Source organism: Astatotilapia calliptera, unplaced genomic scaffold, assembly GCF_900246225.1.
Source record: "Astatotilapia calliptera unplaced genomic scaffold, fAstCal1.2 U_scaffold_22, whole genome shotgun sequence".
NCBI classification, from domain to species: Eukaryota; Metazoa; Chordata; class Actinopteri; order Cichliformes; family Cichlidae; genus Astatotilapia; species Astatotilapia calliptera.
Window position 1 is genome coordinate 153,037 of NW_020535752.1, and position 24,842 is coordinate 177,878.

At 45.5% G+C, this 24,842-nt stretch overlaps 1 protein-coding gene and 2 long non-coding RNA genes across 3 annotated transcripts in view; 2 read left to right on the plus strand and 1 right to left on the minus strand.

Annotated features, from left to right (window-relative positions):
* LOC113017842 (NLR family CARD domain-containing protein 3-like) overlaps positions 1-24,842 on the minus strand; it is a 126,649-nt gene that overhangs the window by 13,805 nt on the left and 88,002 nt on the right. The window contains exons 3-7 of the mRNA XM_026160949.1: positions 8,845-8,923; positions 8,497-8,683; positions 6,543-8,340; positions 4,012-4,185; positions 3,195-3,368 (exon numbers count right to left, since the gene is read on the minus strand). Of these exons, the coding sequence (XP_026016734.1) occupies positions 3,195-3,368; positions 4,012-4,185; positions 6,543-8,340; positions 8,497-8,683; positions 8,845-8,923 (2,412 nt within the window). The remainder of the gene's footprint in view (positions 1-3,194; positions 3,369-4,011; positions 4,186-6,542; positions 8,341-8,496; positions 8,684-8,844; positions 8,924-24,842) is intronic.
* Positions 13,966-14,416, plus strand: LOC113017847 (uncharacterized). The gene is made up of 2 exons (XR_003271600.1): positions 13,966-14,147; positions 14,227-14,416. It is a non-coding gene; the product is annotated as an uncharacterized LOC113017847 (long non-coding RNA).
* Positions 18,442-19,187, plus strand: LOC113017846 (uncharacterized). Its single transcript, XR_003271599.1, has 2 exons — positions 18,442-18,918; positions 18,998-19,187. It is a non-coding gene; the product is annotated as an uncharacterized LOC113017846 (long non-coding RNA).

Genomic DNA, 24,842 nt, shown 5'->3' on the forward strand with positions numbered 1-24,842 from the left:
TATTTGAGATCATGTGGCTCTGGATGGACCAGTTACCAGGGCATGGAAGGAGGACAGACTCATTAAAGGAGGAGAAGGAATTTCCTGGGATTGGAGATCCTCTGGGTGAGTGGTTGATTAAAAGCATGCATAAAATAGAAGTTATCTGTTGTTATTGATTGGTAATAGATTGATAATTGGCCACATTTACAGCTGTATTGACTTGTTGTGGACGTAGTCGACTTCAGGTTTAAACACAATAAATTAACAGGTTGAAAATAGTGACATTAAAGGAAGAGTATGCAGCGCCACCCTGTCAGACGCCAGTGATGGTGGAGCTCACTGATGAATCAGGTGAGCTGGATTCATGGCTGATTCAAAACTAAGATCCCCCTGCTGTGGTCAGTAAGGGGAGAACAGGGGGAAATAAAATTTAAAAGAGGCATTTATAAACGTTTAGGTGTCAAGTGAAACGGGATAAAAGGGGGTGTTTTACTGTTATTTTTAATATCAGCATTATTATTGTATGAGAATCATGCAACAAGCATTGCATCGATGATCATTTATTGAAGCTTTTGACCTTATACTAACATCTGTGTTCCTGTGATTGTTATAACCTCTGATGAATCTTCTATTTACAGGTGTTAGGATAATGATATAATTTTTCATTGCAGGTGTAACCATGATCATTTGTATACATATTGCAACTTGTTGCTCATTGTAGAGTTGTGCTCAAGTTAATAAGGGTTAAAAGCTACGGTCAGCGCGAATGTCTGACTGATCTATTGAGGGAAAAGGCTTCGAGCATGGAGGGCCGCACACGCTTACAAAACACTGATATCATGTTATTCTTTGTGATTTTTTCTTCAATTATGTCTTTAAGTTTAGTTTAAGTAGTGGCAGTTAATTAAACGACATTTATTAAAATATTAAATACCTGAGTCAGAACATTACACGCGGATCACCTTAAGAGTCTGGGAAACTTTGTAGCTGCCTAACTTTTTTTTTTTGAATGTTCTAGCTCCGTTGATTTGACACATTGGAATGTGTCAAAAAAGGGGGGGAAGGTTGAGCTTTAACATCAAACAAGGATTATTTGAACATTTTATAACTTCATTTGTGTCTTTAATACCTTAGGTATGGTAAAGCTTAAGCTAATAGCGGTCCGAGAAGACGGACCTTTTAGAGAATCAGTGAAAAAGCATAAACCATCACTTTCATGTTTAATCATTACTCATTGAAATGAACTGAGTAGCGTTTAGAAGATTTGTTGATTTCTTGGTCTTTTGTTAAAAAGAGGGGTTTCAATAATTTTCAGACACACCTTGCAAATGTGCTTATAATGAGTTGGCACTTGGTCTTTTGAAGGTCATAAGCTTCATTCGGCGTGATGGTTCGGACTGATATATTGCAGGTATTGACTTTGAGTGCAGAGGGCTAAATGCAAACACGCTTACACACACATAGGATATGATTAGAATAAGTCCCTGGGACATTCTGAATGTTTTAAAACCAATTCTGAGTCACTAGAAGGTCAGTAGATAACAACATTAGATTAGTAGGGTTAGGAAGAGAGGTGTTTTGGTTTTCTGTCTCTTACAGGGAAAGGAACAGACACCAGACGAGGTTACAGAGATGCGAGGATCCTTCGCAGCAGAGATAGACACGGTGACTGCCGAGACATCAACTGGGTCCAAGGGTCATGGCGTTTGGGCTCTAGCTAGTCACCACAAAAGGATGGATCCCATAAACACAGCAATAACCATGAAGGGGTTGGCGGAAATCCGGGAACACCAGACCAACGAAGTTCGAGAGGCTTTTGGGAAAAAAGGGGACACTTTCCTGTTCCTTTTTCTGGAGGATACACAGATCGTTGTTTGAAATCGGGGCAGAATAATCCCCTGATCTGTGCCACGACTGAAGGGTTGTCTAACCCCTGAGGTTGAAGAAAGGAGAGCAGAGGATCACCCAACTGGACGACACTGGTAGCTGCAGCAATAAAATAAAGGCTAAAAGCTGTGGGAGACCTGGGGAGTGTCATCTGTACCCGCTATTGTTGGAATAATCGTTTTTCTTACATCTGAACTGCGCAAACACAGAGGTCATCCCACATATGGTTCGCCCCTCAGGGGGACAAAGGACCTCAGGAGTGAGAAGAGATGAACCCGGCCACACTGAATTGAAGGGTGTTGGTGAGGTCATTATTCTAATGACCTCATCAGGGGGAATTGTTAGATTATAATATTATTTTATGCCATGTTATACCCCTAATTAAAGATTGTGAATTATTATGTAGTTTTAGTTAGCATTATTCTCCTGAATTAGAAGAAGCTGATAACTATTGCATTAGTTAAACTGATGTGCATTATATTAAACTGTTGATTTATTGTGAATGAATGATATTGTTTTATGATGCATTATACTGCTGAGTTATAAGAAATACTGTTTGCAGAAAGTCATCGCCTTATTTGTCTGATTAGAAGAGAAGAGAACATACTGGAGTTTTCTGCCCCATCTCAGCAGGAGCAGATAAACGGGGAGCCAAGGTCGTAGCTTAGGCGCTGTGTGAGAGAAAGCATGTGAATGTTTATGCTTTGTATGATAAGGTGGAGGCACCAGAGGCTATAAAAGTTTGAGCAATGCTCCACCATTTTGAGATCAGAGACTGTCTGCATCAGTGTCCATCTCCCACGTGTGTGATCATTAAAATCATCGTTTGACTCAACCCGACCGGACCAGTGTTGTTATTGTGGTTTTTCTCTTGTCTCCATCCCCAATATTTTTGAACCTTAACACACCTTAAAATGTTAGAGACTAACCCACAATCAGACAATCCCATGTGAGCAGGTTTTGGTGATGGTGGGAAGAAAGAAATTAATCTTACAGAAAAATACTGCCAATGAAAATAGGCTCCAGGAAGCTCAGCAAAGCCCTGACTCTGTTTTTTTCCCCAGACATGAATAGCTGGCCATTTCTTTTATGAATAAAGCTGCTATAAAAGTTATAATTTTCTTCTTAAACATGCAATATAAATTTTAAAAAAAGTCCTAGATCTCTAAACTGACCACAACATGAAATAATTCTTTTAACAAATACACAAAAATGTGAATATTAAAAATCTTTTGTTTATATTTCCACCCAATTCCACCCAAAATTAAATAAAGGTTATTTGACAAAATCTATACAGGTGATCACAGAAAAGTCTGAATCCTGACCTTAGAGTTTCCAGTTTACAGTGTGGACCTTTCACTGAAACTGAGAGAAGATTCACTTTTGAATCATGGAGATCATTGTTACTTAGGTCCAGCCGTCTCAAATTAGAGTATTGGGAGTTGAGGACTGAGAATAGAGCTTCACAACTTCTCTCTAAGGAGTTACAGTGGTCCAGTCTGAAAAATAAAAGGTAAACAATTAAACTAACTCAACTTTTGTTAAGGTGCGGTGAGGAGTTACAAAATTCAGTAACATTCAGTCAGTCCTGATTTTTTTTTCTTTGGAAATTTCCTAGTAAGATGTGAACACAACAGACAATTTACTGCAAAGCAAAATATTACTTTATCTGACCTCAGAGTATTCAGTTTACAGTTGAGACTCTTCAGTCCAATAGACAAAATCTTCACTCCTGAATCATGCAGTTTATTGTTACCCAGGTCTAATTCTTTTAAACTAGAAGACTGGGAGCTGAGAATTGAAGACAGAGTGTCATAGCTTCTCTCTGAGAGGTTGCAAATATTCAATCTGAAAAAACAAAACAAAACACAAACATCAAAACAAATATTGGTGTCAAACTATAATCAAGTTATAGTGAGGATCTACTACTAATAGCAATATTCAATTTTGATCTATTTTTTATGTTTCTTTTTAAGAATCATTATTATTGTGTGTTAATGTTAGAAAAAAAAGGCTGTTTACTTTATTATGGACATGCATTTAAGAAACAACAACAATTAGATACAAATGAACTTTATTAGCCAAATTCTTTAATTAGTTGATTTTCTAAATGAATGAAAAGAAATTAAGACAAGATCTGACCTGAGCGTTTCCAGTCTACAATGTGGACTCTCCAATGCAGCAGAAAAAATCTTAAATCCTGAATCCTCCAGGCTGTTAATACTCAGGTCCAGCTCTCTCAGACTGGAGTACTGGGATCTCAGAACTGAGGACACGCCTTCACATCCTGTCTCTGAGAGGTTAGGAACACTAAGCCTGAAACAACAAATGCAGTTTGTAATGAAATGAAATCTCTTTATACCTTTATGCACTGAACATATACAAGAGAAATACATATTTATGTACGCAATAGAATTCATAGTTAACACAATAATCAAATCAAATCTTGTATATTTGCTTCCCCAGATGACAACTTTAGCGCATTTGGTATTTGTTCAATAAAACCTCAATTGCATTTTATATATTTAAATGGAAACCAGTTTGGGGCTGAGAGATTTGGTCAAATATACTTTATCTGAGGCAATGTTTGAACATATATCTCTCAAAAACTAATGACATAAAAGCATGTATTTAGTGAAATTAATTTTTGCTATGATCTAAAGAATCTGATTCTGTTCGTGTAGGCGTAAGGTTTTCAGTGAGAGGAACATTTTGTGGTCTCTTCTTAGATCCATTAGCACTGAGCATGGCTGTTATATGTCTGTGAAGGTTCTCAGTTATCCAGGTCATCGTAGTCAAAGGAGCCTGCAAAGAAAACACTTTTCTTTGAAAGCTCCTTTGACCATGGCTGTTATAGATTGCAGCTTTCTCCCATATAATCTTTCAATACTGCTCTGTCTCTGGCCATGGTGCGGCTGTTCTCATATTGTTCCCCTGCCACTGAGAGTGCACCTTGGATGGTTCTTGTATGGCCTCTCTTGCATACTTCTTCAAGTGGTACAGGCTGTGAGTGTTCCTCTGGCAGTTCCCCAAGGCCTCAGGTATGAACAGCTTGCTGTACTTCTTAGACACCTTATTAGTTGCACCTTTCTGCAACTCTAATAGTTTGCTAACTTGCCTCTGTTCGACACAAATTCATATACTGAGCAGCAGATATACCACTGACTAGATGTTCTTTGTTGTGGCAAATGTATCATATACAAACACCGCCATGGGACCTTGAGCCACATTGCTATAAATACCCTACACTCATTAGGTGGTATTCAATTGAAATGGAAAACAACCAAAAATGTGTTGAGTCAAATTGCTTCAAGTCAAACGTTGTAGATACTAGTGGGAAAGGGATATTATTATAGCAAAAATGTCTTGATGCACGTTCAGTTATCCAGGTAAGTAAATCCCCAAGCATTGATTCTGTTCATGTGGATGTAGCATTGGCAGTGGGAGAAACGTTTAATCACTCATCCAAGTGACTTCTTCAGTCTCAGCTGACAGCAGGTTTCCCCCACTCTTATAAACAGTACATTTGCATAATGACTGAAATTAGCACCATTAATGAACAATGGGTTTGTGAGGTCTGTTCCTTGATCCTTAATATGCAATTTGTCATAACCATTGATCAACAACCACTGATCAAAGACCACTGATCACTGATTATGACCATTGATCAATGGCCATGAGTACCATTCACAGAGAGTTAGAGAATGGCTGCAATCACAGCATTGTAGGATGGTGACAGATAGGCCCGTTCCTCGATACAGAGATGGTCTTTCCCTTTTCATGTAAATTGCCTCCCTGACTCCGCGCTCAAACCAGCGTTTCTCTCTGTCCAGGATGTGTGGATGGTGAGAATCACTGAGTCATTGATTTAATTAGGGTTAGGTGCAATTTTTTTTGGTTACTTTTACATTTTCCTGTTTTTCTTTAACTGGTTTATATATTTTAGTTAATCAGTTTATCTTCTTGCAACCAGGTTTAAACTGTCTTTTATTAAAAGGTGGTAAAATATCAAAGTTGAAATCCATGTAAAAATGTAAAATTATAATGGTTAAAATATTTTGAAATTCCTTTTGCTGTTTTAAACGTATGAAACAATTTGTTTCATATGTTTAAAAGACCATCTATTGATCATTTTTACAAATATGCTGTTTTATTGTTTAAAGACTTTAAGTCTTTTAAAGACTTTAAGTCTTTAAACATTAAAACAGCACCTTTGTGTGCACCTTTCAGCAGCACATTTTAGCAGCATGGTGGTGCTGTGATTAACACTGTTGCTTCACAACAACAAAGTCCTTAGTTCATTTCCACCACCACCTCAGAAATGGTGGAATCCCTGAGTGCAAAGACCCTGGTTGGTTTCCATGTTCTCCCCGTGTTTGCATGGGTTCTCTCCCAGTACTTCGGCTTCCTTCCAGAGTCCAAAGATATGCAGTTAGTGGGAATAGGTTCATTAATATTTCTAAATCGCCCAAAGGTGAGAATGTAAGTGTGTATGTGACAGACTGTCGACTTGTCCAGAGTGTACCCTGCCTTTTGTCTTCTGCCTTTTGGTAGCTGGGATAGGCTCCAGCTAGGAATTTAAGAACCAAGTACAATAACCTCAGTTTTATCTACATTTAGAAGCAACGAGTTAAAGGTCAGAATAAAAATTTTAAATATGTAGATATACTTACAGAGCTTTGTTGGAGGCTTTGACCACTGGCAGCAGCCTCAGAAGAGCCTCCTCTGAAGCAGAGTATTTCTTCAGGTCAAACACATCCAGATCTTCTTCTGATGACAGTAAGATGAAGACCAGAGCTGACCACTGAGTAGGAAACAGTTTATATCTAGAGAGACGTCCTGATCTCAGGTACTCTTGGATCTCCTCCACTAGAGAACAATCATTCAGTTCATTCAGACAGTGAAACAGATTGATGCTTTTCTCTGCAGACAGATTCTCACTGAGCTTCTCCTTGATGTACTGGACTGTTTCCTGATTGGTCTTTGAGCTACTTCCTGTCTGTGTCAGCAGACCTCGCAGGAGAATCTGATTGGTCTGCAGTGAAAGACCCAGGAGGAAGCGGAGGAACAAGTCCAGGTGTCCATTTGGACTCTGTAAGGCCTTGTTCACAGCACTCTGGTAGAAGTGTTTCTCTGCAGATTCTCTTGTGTCAGAGTTCTTGGAGGTTATTTGTTGTTTTTCCAGCAGATTGAGTCCAGAGTTGCTGAAGGTCAGATGGGCATGAAGAGCAGCCAGAAACTCCTGAACACTCAGATGGATGAAGCAGAACACCTTGTCCTGGTACAGTCCTCTCTCCTCTTTAAAGATCTGTGTGAACACTCCTGAGTACACTGAGGCTGCTCTGATATCGATGCCACACTCTGTCAGGTCTGATTCATAGAAGATCAGGTTTCCTTTCTGCAGCTGATCAAAAGCCAGTTTTCCCAGAGACTCCATCATCTTCCTGCTCTCTGGACTCCAGTGTGGATCTGTCTCAGCTCCTCCATCATACTTGACCTTCTTCACTTTGGCCTGAACCACCAGGAAATGGATGTACATCTCAGTCAAGGTCTTGGGCAGCTCTCCTCCCTCTCTGGTTTCCAGCTCATCCTCCAGAACTGTAGCAGTGATCCAGCAGAAGACTGGGATGTGGCACATGATGTGGAGGCTTCGTGATGTCTTGATGTGGGAGATGATCCTGCTGGCCTGCTCCTCATCTCTGAACCTCTTCCTGAAGTACTCCTCCTTCTGTGGGTCAGTGAACCCTCTGACCTCTGTCACCATGCCAACACAGTCAGGAGGGATCTGATTGGCTGCTGCAGGTCGTGTGGTTATCCAGAGGCGAGCAGAGGGAAGCAGTTTCCCCCTGATGAGGTTTATTAGCAGCACATCCACTGAGGTGGACTTTCTAGGGTCAGTTAGGATTGTAGTTTTGTGGAAGTCCAGAGGAAGTCGACACTCATCCAGACCATCAAAGATGAACACAACCTGGAAGTCTTCAAAGCTGCAGATTCCTGCTTCTTTGGTTTCAGTAAAGAAGTGATGAACAAGTCCCACCAAGCTGAACTTTTCCTCTTTCAGCACATTCAGCTCTCTGAAAGTGAATGGAAATATGAACTGGATGTCCTGGTTGGCTTTGTCTTCAGCCCAGTCCAGGGTGTATTTCTGTGTTAAGACTGTTTTCCCAATGCCAGCCACTCCCTTTGTCAGCACTGTTCTGATTGGTTCATCTCTTCCAGGTGAGGCTTTAAAGATGTCTTCTTGTCTGATTGTTGTTTCTGGTCTGTCTGGTTTCCTGGATGCTGTTTCAATCTGTCTGACCTCATGTTCATCATTGACCTCTGCAGTCCCTCCCTCTGTGATGTAGAGCTCTGTGTAGATCTGATTCAGAAGGGTTGGGCTTCCTGCTTTAGCGATGCCCTCAAACACACACTGGAACTTCTTCTTCAGGGTGGATTTAAGGTTACGATGACAAACTGCAGCTTGAAGTTCTGAATGAGAAGAAATATGTAGAATATCTTTTGAAAGTGGAAACAAACACTTAATTCCAAAAGAACGAATCTTTAAAACACGTTGCTCTATCTCATAAGACATCAGTAAATGTCTCATTTATCCAGCAGCTTAAATCTTTAGATAAATCCTCTTACTGCTCTGCAGACGGTCAGCCAGCTCCTCCTGCTTCATTCTCCTCAGGAAGTCCACTGTGATCTTCACAAATGCCTCTCTGCTGCTGCTCCTCTGACTCTCTAAGCATTCTGGGTAACCTGGACTCAGAACCTTCTGGATCTTCTTCAGCTCGTTCTTCACAAAAGTGATGATGTTGTCCTCCAGCAGCTGGAACAGAATATTTATGAATGAGCCAATCAGACTGAAATCATGGAGCCAAACATCAGATCCATGTTGGACACACTGACGATCCACTGGTCTACAAAGAGCAGCATGGAGATGACTGTGAACAGAACAGATGTAACAGTAGTTGTTGTACATGTACAGACCATAAATATGGAGTCCAGCTGTGTTTGATGCTGCTGGGCAGACTGACCACTGGGAACCTCTGAGCTCTGCTGGTCCACTCTGTGGAGGAACCATGAAGGATTAGATCAACACAGGATAAAGATCCAGGAGTTTCTGCTCAAATAACTTCATCTGAATCAAGTCTGTCAAGTTTTAAACTCTCAGATTGTGAACATATCAGTAATTTTCAGTCTGTTTTCATGGACGTCCTTTCAGTGGTGATGTCAGGGATGATTTTGAAGAAGCTCATCAAACTGAACCATCAGCAGATCACTGCTCCAAAACCAGAACATGATCCGAGTCTCCCTCCACCACCAGAACACCAGCTTTACTAACGTGGTAGATCAGTGTAGTACAGATCAATAACTGATGAGTCATTTGATCAAAATCACTGAGTGCTTCACGTCTGACCCTCTGATGCTTCTGTAGACATTTTGCATATTTAATGAATGTCTGACAGTTTTACATTCATTCTATGAACACAGTGGAAATGTTGTGTTATAGTCTCCATGTTGTTTCCAGCATCATAAATTCTCAAGTTCAGAAAATTAGATTCTTTCTTCACAGCTGAAAAACAACAACATTTATTCTCTATTGAAATCTGCATCGTCCACTCCAAAGGTCACAATCTGAAGGTAACATCTGGTTTTGTTCCCTGTGGTTAACTCTGAGCATCAGTATGGTGGGATTTATCCACTACATCCACACCACTGTGGTTCAGTGTTGTCCTGATGGAGTCTCATTAACAGCAGCCAGTATGATCCAGGCTTTAGCTGCTGGGTCTCTCTGTGACCTCTCAGACTGTTTAACAGATCAGACACAAAGAGAATCAGTGCAGCTCTGTTCTTTAAAGACAAACATGAACCCACTCAGGTCACACTTTCCCCACAGATATGAGCATCACTGTCCTCAAACAGCAAATGACCAAGTCAAACATTTGGATCTTTTCTCTTTCATTGTTTTCTTTTTAATGAATCTTTGTAACAATCTGAGGATGTTTCAGGTCATATTTATCCAGGAAACACAAACATGTAAAGGAGTCATCACAGCTCTCTGACCTCGTTGCTCCAGGTTCACCACTGAAGCCTGGATTGCTACGTTTGGACCGGTCACTCCTCACAGACGGACAGCTGGACCCTGCAGACTCTGCTCTGTCCTCCTCTTCCTCCATCATCATCTTCAGTCAGTCTGAGAGGTAAACCACAAACACTCAGTGAGTTCACATTAACAGGAGTAACTGAGTTACAGTCGCTGACCTCTGACCTGTCATGTGACCTAGAAACCAGGTCAATTTGTCAGTAGGTTCAGTCATCCAGGTCATGTGATCTAAGGAGCTTGGAGAGAAAAGAGACATCTTTAAGTTTCTGGAAGACGTTTCATCTGAGAAGCTTCTTCAGCTCTAAAACCAAACGGTGGAGAGTCCCAGATATTTATACCTGAGATGGAAAGAAAGCATGTCGCTGACCCACCACTGATGTTATTTCAAGGAGGAAACTGAGAGCCTTTGCACCAGGAGCACAAACATCAGCTCCAGCAATGATCCACTGATGTGTTTTTATTCCATGTATGAATGTTGCTATTGACAGAGATGACGTTTGTGTGTCAGTGATGCAGTGACTGTTGTTGTTACCTGTACAGGCTGGTTAGACTCTATGAAACAGATCATACAGATCTCTGCATGTTAGAAGAGACTATTAAAGGTCCTGAATGAGACAAGGCAGGGAGGCGTCCTTTACAGCTAAACAGCAGAGTGAGAGAACAGCCAGCACCTCTACATTTATCACATTATACAGCACATGTATGATACTGACAGGGATGAGAAGAATTTAGTGATTCTGATTCCATCATTGATATTACTTATCCGATTGTTAAGTGATGACGCGACGAATCCTACTTCCGGGCCTAAAATAGTCTGCGTTTAATATGGCTTTTGTGTTGTTAACATGTGTAATGTTTTGTATTTTCTTCTATTTAATCTCAAAAAGCTCCTAAAACAGTCAGTGATCACTGTTGACCTCCCTCGGCTTTTATTACCGCTAATCATTTATTTAAGCTCAGTTTTTAAAACCTTACGATGTAACTACAGCACAGCCCATGCAGCAGTATATGAATGACTAACCTCGTATTGTGGATGGATTATCTCAGTTGTTCTCCTGGCTGAAGTTTGGTCCTTTTACAGCATCCTGCCATGCGATTACATTTGTTCCTGACCACCAAGAACACTCACGTTAACTTTTATCCAGTGGAAAAAAAAGTTAGCTTGTTCATATTATGCTAACATAGCTGTGTCGCTAGCGGTCACGTAGCACATCATTATATACCAGCTAGCCAAACTTCAGTAACCCTACAAACGTCACTGCTGTTTAGCTTTCAGGTCTTCATTTATGCTGGAAGTGATAAGAAACCTGTACGCTTGAATTTGTTTCCAAAACCCCGCAGTCAGGACATGCTGGGTGGCGCTGTCACTTGGTGTTCGCTCGCTCTGCGGTAGAGTATCACTTCCTGTTCCTGCTCAAACATTAATTAATAACTTTTAAATACATTCTTTCATAGTATAATCTTCACGTGCTTCATCCGAAGCACACTTTCTGTGTACTCACTACCTCATTTATAGCCAAAGTATTCACTCACTGTCTCTGTACTGTCTCGCTAGTTTAGCTTAGCTTGTAGCCGACTCATTAGCACCATGGCTACTTCACCTGTCCCTCCTGCACTTTCTTGCTCATTGTGTCAGATGTTTAGTTACTCCTCGGCCTCCTTTAGCAGTAATGATATCTGTAACAAATTTAGCATATTTGCAGCGCTGGAGGCCAGGATTACTGAATTGGAGACTCGGCTTCGCACCCTTCATTCACCCGTAACTAGCCAGGCCCCTGTAGCTGGTGCAGCCGAAGATAGCGTAGGCCCCGCTAGCTGTTCCCCGGCAGACCCCAAGCAGCTGGGGAATCAGGGAGGCTGGGTCACGGTGAGGAGGAAGTATAGTCCTAAACAGAAGCCCCAGGTACACCACCAACCCGTTCATTTGTCTAACCGTTTTTCCCCACTTGGCGACACACCCGCCGGGGGTCAAACTCTGGTAATTGGCGATTCTGTTCTCAGACATGTGAAGCTAGACACCGGCAACCATAGTCAATTGTCTTCCAGGGGCCAGAGCAGGCGACATTGAAGGAAATTTAAAACTGCTGGCTAAGCCTGGGCGTCTATTGTCTCATGCAGTCTGGAAGACGAGTGGATGGTGGGGTGGGTGCAGTTTTCTCTGTGGTGGGGTTGGGTGGACTGTCCCGGGCTCTGTGGGGCCGGGGGGCGCTGCTGCGCTGGGCCCCGGTCTGGATGGGCCTGGGCCCCCTTTTCCCTGGCGGGTCGCGGAGTATGGGGGTGCCTACTGGGGTCAGCGGGGGAGCTGGCCCCAGGGAGGGGCCGCCTGCCCCTCCCTTCCTTCCCTCCCCATCTCCAGCTGCCTCCCTCCTCCCGCTCCACCACAACCACCCACACATGCAGGGCCTTGGAGTAGGGGTATGTCACCAGGGTGCAGAGGAGGCTACCCCCCCCCCCCCCCCCTCTGTCCCCTTCTGGCTACCTCTGCCTCAATTTTATCCCACAACTTAGACATTCACATTACTCACACCCTCATTACACATACATATAGGATCTTGGGGGTGGGCACAATACACGGAGTCCAAGTTACCATCAGGGTGTACACCTCACCCCTGGCATCGTTGCCCACCTCTCAATTTTAAATACACGTAGACATTGAGGGCTAACAGGAGGGACTATGCGCTTACCTGCTGCTCTCTGGCAGGTAGCTCCATGCCCCCCTGGGTTTTAATTGCACCTTAGAACACACATGCATCAACATTACAATGAGCGGGTGGAGGGAGGTTTGGAGTCTTCTCTCACCCCCGTTCTCTGCGGCCTGCTGGAGCAGGGGGGCTGGGAGGAGTTGGCCGTCCGGCTGCGGTCTGGGGTGTGGGGCCTCCCTGCTGCTGCGGAGTCGGGGCGGTCTGCCTCTCCCCACCGCAGGGAAAAGGGTAACACCACCTGGGTCTGGGTGCGGTTCTCCCCTCCGGGGGCAAGGGTACCTAGACCCGGTTTGTAGAGTATGCTTGGGGAGTGTGATCGTGTATACAGCGTCTCTTTATGTCTGTCTCCACGTCGGTTGAGTGTGAAGTGCACATGAGAGCATGAGGGTGGGAATGGATGTTTGTGTCTGTGTGTGCCTGTATGTTTGTGTCTATATGTCAGGTTGGGTATCAGACGCCACCTCTCTGGGGACATCTCGGGCCCTCCAAGGTTTAGAGGCCTATCTCCACCCACCACCACTTCCCCTGCCGGTGGCGGACTCCCTCAGGTGTCGGTGCGTTGGTGGTTCTTTGTATCTGGGGGTGGGCGTCCGGGTACACACCGGCTCACTCCTTGGCGGCCGCTTATTGGGGCTCGCTCGGGCCATTTCGGAGGTGGGGTGCCCCCGGCCTCTCGGCCTGGGGCTCGGTCACTCAGGCACAGCTGGCTGCCGGCGGAGCTCACGGGCGCATCACTGCAACTCCCCCTTGCTTCTGCTCTGCGGCTGCTGAATGAGCCCTCATCTGGGACTCTCCTTAGCTCTTACTGGGACAGTGGCGCAGCTGCCCCTCTGTGGGTCTTCCTTGGTCTCTTGTGTTCTGGGGGCCTCTGGATGTCTGGAGTTTTGATCTCCTCCATACCTGCTTGATACCATAAAGGACAGGGCTGTGGCTCCCCACACTCCCTAGCAGATCATTACATGGAGAAGCCGTTGGAATGCAAGCATGCTGATCCACACAGGTATGCACACAGGTGTACACATGGGTATTCACAGACGCGGACTACAGCTTTCTTGGCTGCTGCCTCAAAGCACACTGTGCGCTGTCTATCTTGCGTGTTGCACAATATCGTTTATTATTTAGTAACTATTGATATCTATGGCTAGCTAGTTTATTGTGATGGTGCTTTTTTTTTCTATTATTATGTTGCTCTTTGTTGTTTGCTGTCTCCTCTGTTTTGTTTTTTTCTCCATACAGGTGACCCAGGAGTTGTTTGCTTGTTTTTTCTCTCTTCCTGTCATGACCCTGTGCCTTCTCGGCTGACTCTGTATGGCTACAAGTGTTTTTGTTGTGCTGCATCTCTCTCTCTCCCCTGCACTGCGCTCTACCGGGGCGGAGTCATGACGGCTCCAGCCCCTGGCTCGGACACCTGCAAGCAATCATCTCACTCACTTCTTAAGGCGGCTGCTGAGAGTGCTTCCTCGCTGGATTATTGTGTAACACTCGTCAGTGTCATCACCTATCTGAGCCTTTTTCCGAGTTTCTGTCGTGCCACTACTTACCTGCCTTTCCTCTCTGTGCCAGGATTCTCGCCAGCCTGAGGACCGCCGTTGGTGAGCTAAAGCCGGAGTCCGAGCTACCTGAGCTTCAGTGGATTTTGTACATAGCCCTTTTCTTCCCGTGCCTGTGCTTCCCGGAGACCCTCTTCCTGTGCCCCCTCACCTGTATATATTCGCACCTGGTGTCTGTGTGTGTAAATAAAACGTGAACTTTAGTCTCTGGAGGAGCTTCTGCACCGACACGAACAAATGCTAGTACGGCTCAGCGGAGACGTGGCGTCTCTAACTCAGGCCTTCGCCCAACGGATTCCACTGGCCGACGATCAGCCTCCTGCGGCCCCTCCCCAGGTAACACACGCTCCTGCCGTCACTGCAGCAGCCACAGCTACTCAGGCGGCTAGCGCGGTGGCTCCAGTTGCCTCCGCGGTTTCACTGGATAAGCTTTTACCTTCACCTGAGGCTTTCTCTGGGGAGATGGGAAAATGTGCGGGATTTTTGTTGCAGTGTTCCATGCAGTTTCAATTACTGCCTCATGTTTTTGTTTCTGACGGGGTTAAGATCGCTTACATCACCCAGCTCCTACGTGATCGAGCCCTGGCCTGGGCGCAGGCCCAGCTACAGGCTTGCCCCGGAATGTCTTATGATGACTTCCTGTCTCGCTTCAAATCGGTGTTTGATAAAGGCGCTAGTACGGAGGCTGCTGGCTATCGTTTGATTAATCTGAAGCAAGGTAGGCGAAGCATGGCTGACTTTTCTGTTGATTTCTGGACTCTAGCTGCACAGACCAAATGGGGACCTGAGGCCCTGAAGACCACTCTGTTAAATAATATCCGCGAAGAGCTCAAGGATGAGATAATGATGCGGGAGCTTCCTGCTTCTCTAAATGCTGTGATGTCCCTGTGTATTCAGGTGGATGATCGCCTGCGGGCGCGCCAGAGCTCACGAAGACAGCAGTTTCGCGAGCCCCTGGCTTCTCGGGAGCCCCAACCCGACGCACGGGAGGCTAGAGCTTTTGGAACTGAGGAGGAGGTACCCATGCAGCTGGGACGTTCTCGACTCACCCCTGCGGAGCGACAACGCCGGTTTTCCGCGGGTGAGTGTTTGTATTGCGGCCGCAAGGGGCATTACATCTCTGCCTGCCCGGCGCTGGCAAAAGGAGGCGCCCGCCAGTAATTGAGAGGGTACTGGTGGGCGACCTGTCCAGCAACAAGCCTCTTCCCCGTCTCTTGCTGCCTGCTAAACTCACCCTCCGGTCGTTGTCCCATTCCCTCTCTGTGTTAATTGACTCTGGTGCAGAACAGAATTTCATTGATGCGTCGCTAGTCTCCAAGCTCAACATTGGCACACGGCCACTGCCTCATCCTCTCCGCGTGTCCGCCCTGTCTGGTCACCGGTTGCCTGACATAACGCACGTCACCCTACCTGTCACACTCACTCTCTCCGGTAACCACGTTGAGAACGTTTGTTTCTGTGTGTTTAAGGCTCCAGTAACCCCGCTTGTACTAGGTTATCCATGGCTTTCACAACACAACCCACACATCGACTGGAGGAAAGAGCAAGTTATGGGGTGGGGTGTGGGCTGCCACATGACCTGCCTTCGGGCCGCCACGCCATCTGCTCCCTCTCCCCCCCCCCCGGGAAGCCTTCAAAGTCACCAGAGCTGTCTTCGGTTCCTTCCGTCTATCATGACCTCGCAGCAGTTTTTAGTAAGGATGAGGCGGGCTCGCTTCCACCACACCGGCCCTATGACTGTGCCATTGATCTTCTCCCTGGGGCGCCTCTCCCCTCTGGCCGCCTCTACAGCCTCACACAGCCCGAAAGGGAAACCATGGAGAGATACGTCAACGACTCTCTGGCTGCTGGGTTAATTCGCCCGTCATCCTCCCCCGTGGGGGCAGGTTTCTTCTTTGTTGCAAAGAAAGACAAGACGCTCCGGCCATGTATTGATTACCGCGGCCTCAACAAGATCACTGTAAAGAACAAGTACCCTCTTCCCCTCCTTAATTCTGCTTTCGAACTACTCCAGGGGGCCACGGTGTTCAGCAAACTGGACCTGCGAAACGCTTACCACCTGGTGAGGATCCGGGAGGGAGATGAGTGGAAGACCGCTTTCAACACGCATATCGGACACTATGAGTATCTCGTCATGCCCTTTGGCTTAACCAATGCGCCCGCGGTCTTCCAGGCCCTTGTTAACGATGTTCTGAGGGATTTTATTAATCGATGTGCTTTTGTGTACCTTGATGATATTCTCATTTTCTCTAAGTCCCAGGCGGAGCACGAGAGTCACGTGAGGCAGGTCCTGCAGCGCCTCCTGGAGAACCGGTTGTTCGTGAAAGCGGAGAAATGTGAATTCCACGTTGACACGGTGGCCTTCCTTGGCTATATCATCTCTCAGGGGGATCTCAAACCTGACCCCGAGAAGGTCCGGGCCGTGGTGGACTGGCCTCAACCGCCGAACCGCCAGCAACTCCGACGGTTCCTAGGATTCGCCAACTTCCACCGACGCTTCATAAAGGACTACAGTAAGATCGCCTCACCTCTCACTGCGCTTACCTCTCCCAAAGTTCCTTTTCAGTGGGACCTCTCTGCTCAGGAGGCCTTTTCCCTACTAAAGGAGAAGTTCACTACCGCCCCCATCCTCCGTCAGCCCAACCTCAGGCAACCGTTCGTGGTGGAGGTGGATGCTTCGGACTCTGGAGTGGGAGCAGTTCTGTCTCAACGATTTGAAGGTACGCTCCATCCCTGTGCATTCTTTTCTCGTCGTCTCTCACCCGCAGAACAGAACTACGGCATCGGTGATCGGGAGCTGCTAGCAGTCAAACTGGCCCTGGAGGAGTGGAGGCACTGGCTTGAGGGCGCGGAACACCCGTTCATCGTGTGGACCGACCATAAGAACCTTGAGTACATCCGGTCCGCCAAACGCCTAAATTCACGACAAGCCAGGTGGGCCCTCTTCTTCACAAGATTCAATTTCACCATCACTTACAGACCAGGGTCGCGCAACGTGAAGCCCGATGCACTCTCCCGTCAGTTTTCCAGTACGGAAGGAGACTCCGATCCAGAACCGATTCTTCCAGCTACCTGTGTTATTGGAGCTGTCACATGGGAGATCGAAGCTCTCGTGCGCGAGGCCCAGGATACTGACCCCGATCCGGGGACGGGCCCCCCTGGTCGGTTGTTTGTCCCTGCTGCTGTCCGACCTCAGGTACTCCACTGGGGCCACACTGCCCGGTTCACCTGTCATCCAGGAGCCCGCCGCACCATCACCTTCCTCCAGCTGTTTTTCTGGTGGCCCTCCTTGGACAAGGACGCCAGGGAGTACGTTATGGCGTGCACCACGTGTGCCCGGAACAAACGTCCCAACCGACCACCCGCCGGGCTTCTTCAACCACTCCCCACGCCAGGACGGCCATGGTCTCACATAGCGCTGGACTTCGTTACGGGGATCCCACCGTCATCCGGTAACACCACCATCCTCACTATTGTTGACCGTTTTTCTAAGTCGGCTCATTTCATCGTCCTCCCCAAGCTCCCTACAGCCCTGGAGACCGCCCAGCTGCTCACCACCCACGTCTTCCGGCTTCATGGCATTCCGATGGACATCGTTTCCGACCGGGGACCCCAATTTACCTCTCGGGTTTGGAAGGAGTTCTGCATGCAGATCGGCGCCGCAGTCAGTCTCTCTTCGGGCTTCCACCCTCAGAGCAATGGACAGGCCGAGCGTACCAACCAAGAGCTCGAAGCGGCACTCCGCTGTGTCGTCTCTCTCAACCAGGCCACTTGGAGCGAGCAGCTCCCCTGGATTGAGTACGCCCACAACTGCCTGACCTCTTCAGCCACTGGACTGTCGCCGTTCGAAGCCTCATTGGGCTACCAACCACCCCTGTTCCCGGCCGTGGAAGGTGAGCATGCCGTCCCATCAGTACAACATCATTTCCGCAGGTGCCGCCGGGCCTGGCGGTCCACCCGAGCCGCTCTGCTGCGGACGGCGGAGCGCAATAAAGAGATCGCTGACCGCCACCAGATCCCTGTGCCTGCCTATACAGTTGGGCAACAGGTATGGCTCTCCTCACGCTTTGTTCCCCTTCGTGCAGAGTCAAAGAAACTTTCCCCGTCTTTCATCGGTCCGTTCGAGATTGAGGCCCTGGTCAATCCGGTATCCGTCCGTCTGAAGCTGCCTCGCAATATGCGTATCCATAATGTTTTCCATGTCTCCCAGGTTAAGCCCGTGCTCTCCAGCCCGTTGTGCCCTCCTTCCGGGCCCCCTCCGCCCGCCCGGCTCGTGGATGGGCAGGAAGTGTTTAACATCACCCGCATTATGGACTCTCGGCGGCGGGGGCGGGGCGTCCAGTACCTGGTGGACTGGGAGGGCTACGGGCCAGAGGAACGTTCCTGGGTGCCCCGGTTGGCGGTTCTGGCTCCTGGTCTGCTCCGCGAGTTTCACCGGCGGCATCCGGGTAAGCCGGGTGGGTCGCCGAGGGGCTCCCGTTGAGGGGGGGGGTACTGTCATGACCCTGTGCCTTCTCGGCTGACTCTGTATGGCTACAAGTGTTTTTGTTGTGCTGCATCTCTCTCTCTCCCCTGCACTGCGCTCTACCGGGGCGGAGTCATGACGGCTCCAGCCCCTGGCTCGGACACCTGCAAGCAATCATCTCACTCACTTCTTAAGGCGGCTGCTGAGAGTGCTTCCTCGCTGGATTATTGTGTAACACTCGTCAGTGTCATCACCTATCTGAGCCTTTTTCCGAGTTTCTGTCGTGCCACTACTTACCTGCCTTTCCTCTCTGTGCCAGGATTCTCGCCAGCCTGAGGACCGCCGTTGGTGAGCTAAAGCCGGAGTCCGAGCTACCTGAGCTTCAGTGGATTTTGTACATAGCCCTTTTCTTCCCGTGCCTGTGCTTCCCGGAGACCCTCTTCCTGTGCCCCCTCACCTGTATATATTCGCACCTGGTGTCTGTGTGTGTAAATAAAACGTGAACTTTAGTGACGGTCTGACTCCGAGTCCCTCCTGAGCCTGACACTTCCCCCCCTTCTCACCGTCTCTTCTCCCCTTTGGTTTTCTTTCTTTCTCTCCCCCTCTTTCTTTCATTCTTTCCCCCTGTCCTATCCCACAGTCATGTCTGTCTCGTTTGTAACTGAAAATAAAATAAATTCATAATTATAATAAAGGTCAATCAAATGGACCAATATGGCAAGGCCATGATGATCCACTTCGTAAAATAAATCCGCTTGGCATCTTTCTTGGCCTCAAGACAACAATTCTGATGGCTATAGATCCAAACGGGACAAAAAACAAACAAACAAAAAAAAAAACTGCTGGCTAAGGGTAAACGTAAATTCAGTAAAATCATAATTCACGTCGGCAGTAATGACACCCGGTTACGCCAATCGGAGGTCACTAAAATCAATATTGAATCGGTGTGCAACTTTGCTAAAACAATGTGGGACTCTGTAGTTTTCTCTGGTCCCCTCCCCAATCAGACCAGGAGTGACATGTTTAGCCGCATGTTCTCCTTAAATTGCTGGCTGTCTGAGTGGTTTCCCAGAAACGATGTGGGCTTCATAGATAATTGGCAAACCTTCTGGAGGAAACCTGGTCTTGTTAGGAGAGATGGCATCCATCCCACTTTGGATGGAGCAGCTCTCATTTCTAGAAATATGGACAAATTTATTAAACCCCCCAAAATATGACTATCCAGAGTTGGGACCAGGAAGCAGAGTTGCAGTCTTACACGCCTCTCTGCAGCTTCTTTCCTCCTGCTACCCCCCAAAAAACCCATCTCCATAGAGACTGTGTCAGCTCCCAAACAGACAAAAAACAAACTAAAAACCAGCAACAAACAACTTAAACATAAACAATCACAAAGAAAGAACAATACAGTATCCACATCTGAACCAAAGAGTAAAACAGTGAAATGTGGATTATTAAATATTAGGTCTCTCTCCTCCAAGTCTCTGTTAGTACATGACTTAATAATTGATCAACAAATCGATTTACTCTGCCTTACAGAAACCTGGTTGCAGCAGGATGATTATGTTAGTTTAAATGAATCAACACCCCCGAGTCATTCTAACTACCAGAAATCTCGAAGCACAGGCCGAGGGAGCGGTGTGGCAGCAATTTTTCACACCAGCCTATTAATTAATGAAAGCCAAGACAGACTTTTAATTCATTTGAAAGCCTGATGCTTAACATTGTCCACCCCAGCTGTGAAACTCAGAAACCAGTCTTACTTGTTATCATCTATCGTCCACCTGGGCCTTACACAGAGTTTCTGTCTGATTTCTCAGACTTTATATCTTATTTAGTTCTGAGCTCAGATAAAATAATTATTGTGGGTGATTTTAACATCCATGTAGATGCTAAAAATGACAGCCTCAACATGGCATTTAATCTGTTATTAGACTCAATTGGTTTCTCTCAAAATGTAAAAGAACCCACCCACCACTTTAATCACACTCTAGATCTTGTTTTAACATATGGCATAGAACCTGAACATTTAACAGTGTTTCCTGAAAACCCTCTCCTGTCTGATCATTTCCTGATAACATTTACATTTACAATAATTGATTACACAGCAGTGAAGAGTAGACTTTATCAAAGTAGATGTCTTTCTGAAAGTGCTGTAACTAAGTTTAAGAATATAATCCACCCACTGTTATCATCTCCAATGCCCTGTACCAACACAGAGCAGAGCAGCTATCTGAACGCTACCCCAACAGAGGTCGATTATCTTGTTAATAATTTCACCTCCTCACTACGTACGACTCTGGATACTGTAGCTCCTGTGAAAACTAAGGTCTCTAATCAGAAGTACCTGATTCCGTGGTATAATTCTCAAACACGTACCCTAAAGCAGATGACTCGTAATCTGGAGAGGAAATGGCGTGTCACAAATGTAGAGGATCATCATTTAGCCTGGAGAAATAGTTTGCTGCTTTATAAGAAAGCCCTCCGCAAAGCCAGAACATCTTACTATTCATTACTGATTGAAGTAAATAAGAACAACCTCAGGTTTCTCTTCAGCACTGTAGCCACGTTGACAAAAAGTCAGAGCTCTTTTGAGCCAACCATCCCTTTAACGTTAACTAGTAATTAGAGATGGCACGATACCACTTTTTTATGTCCGATACCGATACCGATATCATAAATTTGGATATCTGCCGATACCGATATGAATCCGATATAGTGTTTTTTAATCAACAAAACTGTTTTTTAAAATATCTTGCTGCATTTTGCAAGTCTGCAAGTTCATACTCAAGTTTAAAACAACAACTACACTAAAGCTATTCTGTTATACCTGTATACAAAAAAAATATTTCATAGTTCAGCAATACTGATCAATCTAATAAACTTAGACCTACACCATCCTCCCTATTCTGGTATTTTAAAGAGTACTTAGCGTAAATATTAAGCAACCTAACTAATAGGGTTCTAACTCCCAGCAACAACAAAAATAAATAAATAAAAAATAGGGAACCACCCCTCACGCGCCACCTCATGATGCTTAATCGACGTAATCAACCTTAATTTGATGCAGTGTGAAAAAAAAATGCACAGAAATCAATTATTTTTCAAGAAATATTAAATAGATTCAACATCTTTCTTCAACAAAATTGCAGACTGCACAGATGGTACCTTCCCAAAGTAAAAAGTACTATAGCTTACTAGGGTATATATATTAGACTTAATAGTCACTATGTACAGTAATTGACTTCTATTCATTTTACATCAAATTAAAACTTTGGGTGTCAGATAATTATTTATTAAAAGCTCGACATTTTAAATGAGAATAAGAAAGAAAAGTATGTCTTTGTGCCCCCTTTTCCCTGTTCATGCCCTATCGGCCCCCCTGGCTAAACTTTGCTAGATCCGCCCCTGCACAGTTACAGCCGTCAGCTACGTAGAAAAAGATCCTCGAGTAGAAAGTAATATTAAATACATTCTAACAACAGCTTATCAAGCTTAAACGTGCTGCTGTTGTTCAGCCGCTGGTTTCCTCTTTCTGGTGCAAAGTGGACCAAAAACAAACAAGAGAGACGGACTCGCGACAGAAAAGCCGATCAGCTGATCAGTTTCACGATTGAAGTAGCAGCCGGAGAGCGAGAGGCAGTCGCTTGTTAAGCTTAATGCAGGAATGCTTTACAAACATTCAGAGATGGACTTACACACTTGCTTTACTTCTCTCGGGGATAACTTTGTCGGAGATGAAATGCCAGGTTGCTAGCGAAGCTCCACATGCTATCCAGACCACGACAGGTCCCGCATGCCACAGCCACTGCTCCGACGTGCTAACGTTCTGAGGTGAGTTACAGCGTGTTGCAAGTTTTGTGAGGTGCTTTCGTGATATTTAATGGATCGGATTACATTTTTTATTTTTCTCCGATATCCGATCCAGTAATTTAGGTCAGTATCGGACCGATACCGATACGTAATATCGGATCGGTCCATCTCTACTAGTAATGACTTCATGAACTTCTTCACAAATAAAATTTTTATCATTAGAGAAAAAATGACCAATAATCATCCCACAGATGTAATATTATCTACAGCTACTCTTAGTACCATTGATGTTAAGTTAGACTCTTTTTCCCCAATTGATCTTTCTGAGTTAACTTCAATAATTACTTCCTCCAAACCATCAACGTGTCTTTTAGACCCCATTCCTACAAAACTGCTCAAGGAAGTCCTGCCATTAATTAATTCTTCGATCTTAAATATGATCAACCTATCTCTAATGATCGGCTATGTACCACAGGCCTTCAAGCTGGCTGTAGTTAAACCTTTACTCAAAAAGCCATCTCTAGACCCAGCAGTCTTAGCTAATTATAGGCCAATCTCCAACCTTCCTTTCATATCAAAAATCCTTGAAAGAGTAGTTGTCAAACAGCTAACAGATCATCTGCAGAGGAATGGTTTATTTGAAGAGTTTCAGTCAGGTTTCAGAGCTCATCACAGCACAGAAACAGCTTTAGTGAAGGTTACAAATGATCTTCTTATGGCCTCTGACAGTGGACTCATCTCTGTGCTTGTCCTGCTAGACCTTAGCGCAGCGTTCGATACTGTTGACCATAATATCCTATTAGAGCGATTAGAACATGCTGTAGGTATTACAGGTACTGCGCTGCAGTGGTTTGTATCATATCTATCTAATAGACTCCAATTTGTGCATGTAAATGGAGAGTCCTCTTCACACACTGAGGTTAATTATGGAGTTCCACAGGGTTCAGTGCTAGGACCAATTCTGTGTACATTATACATGCTTCCCTTAGGCAGTATCATTAGAAGACATAGCATACATTTACACTGCTATGCAGATGACACCCAGCTCTATCTGTCCATGAAGCCAGATAACACACACCAATTAGTTAAACTGCAGGAATGTCTTAAAGACATAAAGACCTGGATGGCCGCTAACTTTCTGCTTCTTAATTCAGATCAAACTGAGGTTATTGTACTCGGCCCTGAAAAGCTTAGAAATATGGTATCTAAGCAGATTCTTACTCTGGATGGCATTACCTTGGCCTCCAGTAACGCTGTGAGGAACCTTGGAGTCATTTTTGACCAGGACATGTCCTTCAACGCACATATTAAACAAATATGTAAGACTGCTTTCTTCCATTTGCGCAACATCTCTAAAATTAGAAATATCCTGTCTCAGAGTGACGCTGAAAAACTAGTTCATGCATTTATTACTTCCAGGCTGGACTACTGTAATTCATTGTTATCAGGATGTCCTAAAAACTCACTCAAAAGCCTTCAGCTAATCCAAAATGCTGCAGCAAGAGTCCTGACAGGGACTAGAAAGAGAGAGCATATTTCTCCTGTTTTGGCTTCCCTTCATTGGCTTCCTGTTAAATCCAGAATTGAATTCAAAATCCTGCTCCTCACATACAAGGTCTTAAATAATCAGGCCCCATCTTATCTTAATGACCTTGTAGTACCATATCACCCTATTAGAGCACTTCGCTCTCGCTCTGCAGGCCTACTTGTTGTTCCTAGAGTATTTAAAAGTAGAATGGGAGGGAGAGCCTTCAGTTTTCGGGCCCCTCTTCTGTGGAACCAGCTTCCAGTTTGGATTCGGGAGACAGACACTATCTCTACTTTTAAGATTAGGCTTAAAACTTTCCTTTTTGCTAAAGCATATAGTTAGGGCTGGACCAGGTGACCCTGAATCCTCCCTTAGTTATGCTGCAATAGACGTAGGCTGCCGGGGGATTCCCATGATGCATTGAGTTTTTCCTTTCCAGTCACCTTTCTCACTCACTATGTATTAACAGACCTCTCTGCATTGAATCATATCTGTTATTAACCTCTGTCTCTCTTCCACAGCATGTCTTTATCCTGTCTTCCTTCTCTCACCCCAACCGGTCGCAGCAGATGGCCGCCCCTCCCTGAGCCTGGTTCTGCTGGAGGTTTCTTCCTGTTAAAAGGGAGTTTTTCCTTCCCACTGTCGCCAAACTGCTTGCTCATAGGGGGTCATATGATTGTTGGGTTTTTCTCTGTATCTATGAAGCGCCTTGAGGCGACTTTTGTTGTGATTTGGCGCTATATAAATAAAATTGAATTGAATTGAATTGCTATATTGTATTTAGATAGAAGCTAGCGAGCTAACTCCCTGCTAACTTCTAACTCCG